The 6,809-nt window shown below is 37.5% G+C and overlaps 1 protein-coding gene across 1 annotated transcript; it reads right to left on the reverse strand.

The window, feature by feature from the left end:
• Window positions 1–727: 727 nt before the first annotated feature.
• LOC147641175 (cytochrome P450 709B1-like) lies at window positions 728–4,802 on the reverse strand. The gene is made up of 5 exons (XM_086809911.1): window positions 4,377–4,802; window positions 3,908–4,140; window positions 3,075–3,325; window positions 2,390–2,786; window positions 728–1,383 (listed from the first exon to the last, which is right to left on the reverse strand). The coding sequence occupies exons 1-5, from the start codon at window positions 4,732–4,734 to the stop codon at window positions 946–948; spliced, it is 1,677 nt and encodes a 558-aa protein (XP_086666037.1). The 5' UTR covers window positions 4,735–4,802; the 3' UTR covers window positions 728–945.
• Window positions 4,803–6,809: the final 2,007 nt, after the last annotated feature.

Below are 6,809 nucleotides of genomic sequence, written 5' to 3' on the forward strand. Positions count from 1 at the left end.
GTACTTAAATTTACTTTAAACTTTTAAGTCTTCCAATGCGCTTAATTATTATGAGATCTTTATCTTCTTAATGTGTTCTTTCTCTTGATGATGTGTTCTTTCTCTTGATGATGTGTACTTAAATAAATTTACTTTAAAATTTTAGGACATAATGGGGGAGATAAATCTCCCCCATTTTGTCCCAATTTTTTGAGATTGTTGTTCATTTCTTCATGGTAAAGCGCGGCTATAATGCAAGCCACGTTGTTATTTCAACCACTATTTTGTGCCATTTCATACATAACAAATGGTAAATTGTGTGCCATTTTGACCACTATTTTGTGCCATTTTATACAAAGATTTACCATTTCAACCACTACTTTATGCCATTTCAACCACTATTTTGTGCCATTTTATACAAAGGATTTACCATTTCCACCACTAATTTATGCCATTTCATACGTGATAAATAAATAAAAATTCTCACTTTTCTCAGCCATTCCTAAAAAATGGCACATGTGGAAATAGCAGCCCAAAAATGTCATTTAATACTTATGAAATGGCACTTTTTAGGTGCCATTTCCATCGAGTTTTATAGAAGTGAAGGATATAAATGACATCTGAAAAGAGTACTGATCAAAGATGACACTTGTGTCCCAATTGTAACAAGACCCCTAGAGGTAACATCATTGGTAACATCAACACCCTCACACAAAACTTTCATTGATCCATGTACATGAGAGTGGGGCTTACGTGAACTCTAAGTGCCTTCCTAACATATGACATTCTAACATATGACATTGTTAGATCAAACAATTTATTATGAAAATTAATGAGCCTCGGTTATGTATGCTAGCCTTAAAGGAATAAAAATCTTAATTATATGGGGCAGCCTTAAGCATATTAGGTAAACTACTAATCCATGAGATTAAATGGAGGATGACTTGGATGTCCATACCATAAGAACTAGTTCATTGATAAGGATTGGAGGATGACTTGGACACCGTGTTTGGGTCTCATAGTGATGGCAGATATTGGGGCATGACGATAGTTGGGGGAGAGATGGAAACAAAAACGTTGAAGGATAAGAGAGAGAAAAATCTTTGCCTCCATGATGGCAAAGTTTTGGCCAATACACATGCGGGGTCCCATGCCAAAGGGCATAAAGGCATATGGGTGATTGCATGCTTTGGACACCCCATTTGCAAATCTTTCTGGTCGAAACTCATCTGCGTCCTCACCCCAAACCTCTTTGTCTCTATGTATCCAAAGGTTTGCAACAATCAATGATGTCCCACGTGGCAGCCATCGATCGCCCACCTTCACATTGCTCAGTGTCTCGCGCCGACCGAACTCTGGTGCAGGGGGGTATAACCTTAGAGATTCGTTTAATATCATCCCCACCTACACATGCAATATTGAATCTCATCAATGCAAAGTGTAATATTTCATGCATATAAGAGAGAAATAAAGCTAGAGTTTTTCATCACGTAAAATTAGTTGTTAGGCTAATTATCGTTATCAATGAAATAAAGAGATTTTGGTTGTTAATCCTACATGAGATAAGCTTGGGTAATAAGGGAGAGTGTGTCTTGGACCAACTTGAAAAAGGAAATTTGAGCTTAGATCAGCACTTACGTGAGCGTCATCAATCACCAACAAGGAACTAGCATAATCATAGATAGTATGCTATTAGTTTTATGTTGAGAGATGTTAAGTACGCTACTCCTTAATATCTTGAGAGATATTAAGTAGGCTACTTAATATATTGTTATTTTTCTATTGATAGATTTTAAGTAGGCTAATTTGAGTTACCTTTGATAAGCCTACAACACTTGGGTATGTTAGTTTTATGTTGAGAGATATTAAGTAGGGTACTGGATATGTTGTTAGTTTTATGTTGAGATATAAAACCGAATATGTTGTTACTTTTATGTTGAGAGATATTAAGTAGGTTGCCTTTGATAAGCCTACAAAACTTGAGCTTAGCTTGACAAGGAAGAGAATGTGGAATACATACCACCTTAAAATATTTGTGCTAAGCTAAACAAGGAAGAGAATATTATGGAATTAAGACCAACTTAACCTACTTGAGCTTAGCTTGAGAAGGAAGAGAATATTGTGGAATCAAGACTACCTTAACCTTGGGTTGTAAAGGATAATGTGGGTTCAAGACCTACTAGAGATTAAGAATGGAATAGCCAATCTAATTCTGAACGTTGAAAAAGCAAGCCTGACTAAAAGTGGATAATGTGAGAAGATGAACATGTCTTACTAATATAAAAGCAGGTTAATATTGGAAGTAAACCTAGTGAAACAACTTAAGGCAAATGATTTTGTAAGCTCCCAATAGATACACTCGCACACACAAAAAAACCCTTAATAAATAAGAGCAAGTATTAGGCCTTACAACTTTGAGCTTGTTCAGTTGGTTCGCCTTAGGTTCACCTTTCTCTCCGCACACTTCCAAGACTTCTTCCCTGGCTTTTGCTTGCCACTTTTGGTTAAGTGATAATAAAACCATGGTCCATGCTAGCAAATTTGCAGTGGTCGCATGGCCGGCAAAGAAGAAGGTTTTGCATTCATCTATCACTTGTTCTGTGGTAAGGCGAGCTTGCTTGCTATCAAGCTTGGCATCTAGCTCCTCTGCAGCCAAAATCAAGCCTAACAAATCAGTCCCATAAGCAAAGTGAGATCCTGATTCTGCAACTATAGCCTTTCTCCTCAATTCTATGATCTCACGAAGTTCTTTATTGTTTCTCTTCTCCATCTCCTTTATTTGTTGATTTGTGCTAGTGGGAAGGTACCTGTCATCACCCCCATCAAATAAAAGCATTACATTATTCCCAAAATGATTGTGTTGATGAAGTAACAACTTAGTTAAAAAAACATTAACAACCTAATTAGCTAAGAACTACTATCAATAACAATAGGTGTAGTCATTTATTAAGGTCTAACTATACAAACATCAAACTTTCCACTACCTTAAGAACTCACAAATTTTATACCAGTGGATGAAGCACCTAGTATAGCTAAGAGCAACAAATTAGTTTAAGTCTGATAAGGTAGTGAAGTGCTAGCATTTTAATACTTACGAATAGAGTGGAATGATATTAATTGGGATGGTCAAGTTATTAAGGAGCTCAAGGAGGTGCTCTAGTCTCTCAAACACAGCTTTGCCTTGGAGATAGCTTGATCCAAATGAGCTGCGTGCCAAAATATCAGCTGTCGCATTCTTGATGTCATGTGCCACCTCTAACTCTGCCACATGCCCCTGCTTTCTGACTTGGCTCTCCCATGCTTGCACCATCGCCAATGAGCCGGTCACCATGTCAGCCACCAGTTCCTACCACACAACAAAATTATAGAAGCTCTAAATTGTAATACTACCAAACAACAATCAAATTGTAATATAGTTTAGTGGTAGATGTGCGGAGAAAAAAAAGTATAGAAGCTCTAAATTTGCAATAGAATTTAGTGGTACATGTGCGAAAGAAAGTTATCCACCACCAAATGGTGAAAAACCTCTCTCTCTCTCTCTCTCTCTCTCTCTCTCTCTCTCTCTCTCTCTCTCTCTCTAAGTTATATTGAAGGCATTTTTGAGAGGTTTATAACTAAAACCACCCCAAAATCTTAGAATTTTCAAACCTTTAACTCTATTTTTGTAAGCAATTTTCGAATTCCAATACTTCAAACTACATACATTGTATTGGGTTTTTGTCACACCCTGTTTAAAAATTAGTACTCAATAAATAACTGAAAAAAAGTATACTAGTTATTTCAACATTCTATGCATAAAAGTTATTTGAAGATGCAATTAGCTAGATTAACCTCAATTAAGATTTGAAGATACTAGTATGTAACATTTTATCAAGAGAAGGCTGGCAATTCTATTTCAAAACCCATTGATGTTATATGTATAGAAGACCTTGAGCTTCTCAGAAAAGAATGCAGGGCGAAGGATGTTGCGTTGTTGGTGCCAGTCTTCACCATTGGAGAAGGCAAGCCCTGATCTGCCTAGCAAGCTGTGGAAGGCTTCAGTGGTAGCATAGGGCTTTTGCATTTGCTTCACATCCGCCGAAGAAAAAATGCTTCTCGCATCGTCTGCGCTACTAATCACGAAGGTGGGTTTATTACCCCACCAGAAAACTACACGAGAACCTGCAAGAACAAGCCCAACAAAACACTTAACCTATATATAATATAGTTCAGCAAAGAAAAGGAATCGATCAAGATTATCAATCAAATGTAGTATTTAAGAAGCTGCAAAGATCTTAATCATTAATACGATGAAAATAACGGAACTTATCTGAAGTCATGAGATATAAGGTTAATGCATTAAATCAATGATTATTTGATTGAGCACTGAGTTAAGGGATTCCAGAGATGTGATATACCTGCGTGCTTAGAGAGGAGATTGTTGTAGAAGGGGAAGATATGGGGTAGAAGGAGATGGTGATGAGAGGGGGAAGGGATGTCGGAGAGTTGAGCCTGGGCTTCGAGACGCTTGAGCTCAGGGAGATCTCCGACGATGGGGCGATAAGGCAAGACGGTGAAGCCTTGCTGCAGCAAAGCCCTCCGAAGCGAAAGCGGTCTCCAGCAGTAGACGTAGAAAAGGTAAACAGACAGAGAGCATATTGCAATGGCGAGCAAAGAGTAGAGGAGAGTACTGTCATGGCCAGCAGCTCCACGAAAGCCACAGGCAGCTGCTGCAATTACAAAGGGTAAGAGTAGATGCGCCTGCAATGGCGGCATATTGGCGCTAGTGGCCTGCTCTCTGACACAAGTTGACGAGATGATGCTAGACGTAGTAGTGCTCTGCGACTCACGGCGGCTATGGTGCTAAAACTGCCTCTGCCTCGGCCTTTATAGAAACCACGCGAGACGACGGCGGGTATTTCCAATACGCAAACTTACGCCTACACAGTGACGTCATTCTATAGACGTCATCGCTTAGCACAGCAAATTATTTTGAATTTATCATTGACGACCCAATTACCACTCCTGAAAGCATTAGAAAGAAAATTATTTTTTATATCATCGCTTTCTCTTTCTCTTACCATCTCTTTCTCTTTCTCTTTCTCTTTCTCACACACAATGTTACGGATTGTCCGTCCGTCCCTTTGTGATTGATTGGGGACACCTGATTACCACTATGTTCGTAGCATAGCTCTTGGATGATTCCGAATATTCCTTGTGGAGGACATATGAATTTATAAGTGTTGGATTTAATGCTTATGTGTTATTGTGTCATTTTAGCATATGTTGCTAATGTGAAACGTGCAGTTTGAATGGACAACCTGTAAGTTGATGAGATTAACGAGCCTTGTGCTCGTGAGCCGTTATGGCTCGGACATGATGGTGCGTGAGAAGGTCTTCATTTTTGGTATTTTGCCCGTAGTATTTACTAGGAGATATTTTGTATTATTGTTGACCGCCCACTTTTCTTATACATGGACGTAGACCTATTAATTTTGTTGCATGTGAATTAGCTCTTGGAGTTCTTTACGTATTTTTTCTTTAGTGGTTTAGATAAGAAGAATTTGTCTAAACTTTTGGTTTAGATAAGAAGAATTTGTCTAAACTTTTGGTAAAAGCAACTCCTGCTTTTTGTAAAGGACAAGCCCATGCATAAGTGTGCAACTATTTTTAGAATGTATACTATTTTTATGAATAAAGACATAAATACCCAAGAGGTGGAAGCATGCCGACACTTCTTGGGGGGGGAGATTGCACCCAATACTGTATTGAAGTATGGATGGAAAGGAGACCAAAGCCCTATTTTCAGAATTGCTAAGCACCTTGTATGCTCAAAATCCATAATCGATAGTGTAAGATTATCCACCATAAATCAATTGAAAGAGAAAAGCACTTATTGGAGACTTTACACTAGAAAATAATTCTGGATTAAACTACGCTTTTAATTCATAATTCAGAAATCAAATTTAATTTCTTTTTCTCTCTCTTTCAATCGACGAACGGAAGCTAACGATGAGTTTTTCTCAATGCCTGCGATTTCTTCCTGCGTGCTGCGCGGGGTAATCAGCCATGGAGAGTCTCATTTCAATAAGTTTTGCTATAAAGATTTAGTTAAAGCTTTAAAAAGATTTATTTTTTAGAGTTTTTTTTAACGAAAATACCCCATTTTGCGCTGCACTACCGCTCCCCCCTTCTATTTTCAATCACAATTATCTTCTCTCTCATAATTGAAATCAACACGGCCTTCTTTTCTTTTTTTTTTCTTGGGCGCTGAATTTTTACAGCTAGCCACTACAACATTTTTAGCGTTGATTCTCACGTGCATGTTTTTTCTTGTTAAGCTTTATATTTTAAAAAAAGCTTAAAGGCTTTTAGTTGCAAGCTTTAGTTAAAGCTTTTGTTACAAAAGCTTAGGCATTTAAAAGTTTTAAAGCCTTTTTTTTTTTAAGAAAGAAAGAGAGAGCTTAATATAGTTGGCCACATTTAAGATTTTTACTTCCTTTTTTGTGTCTTCTCTTGGGTGTGCCCATCGGCATTTACTTTTTGACCAAAACAAATGTAAAAATTAGCCAACCCTCATGTAACAGTTATAAGAGCTAATAGCTAATAATATAGCTTTTCTAAGCTATTTAGCTATTTTCTAGAGGTATAAAGTATGGGACATTAAATTCATTTCATGTACTTACACCATACACATTTTTATCTTCTATGTTTTACTATCTTATGTGTGTATGTGAAATGCACCTTTGTGGTATGGGGCACTTAGACTTGTTTCACATCTGTTCATTTGATTGGTTTATTCATTGCATTTATGCATTATTTGTTGATCAAGTTTTCCCAGTGGTTTTTCC

The sequence above is a fragment of the Cibotium barometz genome, chromosome 2 (genome assembly GCF_041138505.1).
Source record: "Cibotium barometz isolate CiBa-2024 chromosome 2, ASM4113850v1, whole genome shotgun sequence".
In the NCBI taxonomy this organism is placed as follows: domain Eukaryota; kingdom Viridiplantae; phylum Streptophyta; class Polypodiopsida; order Cyatheales; family Cibotiaceae; genus Cibotium; species Cibotium barometz.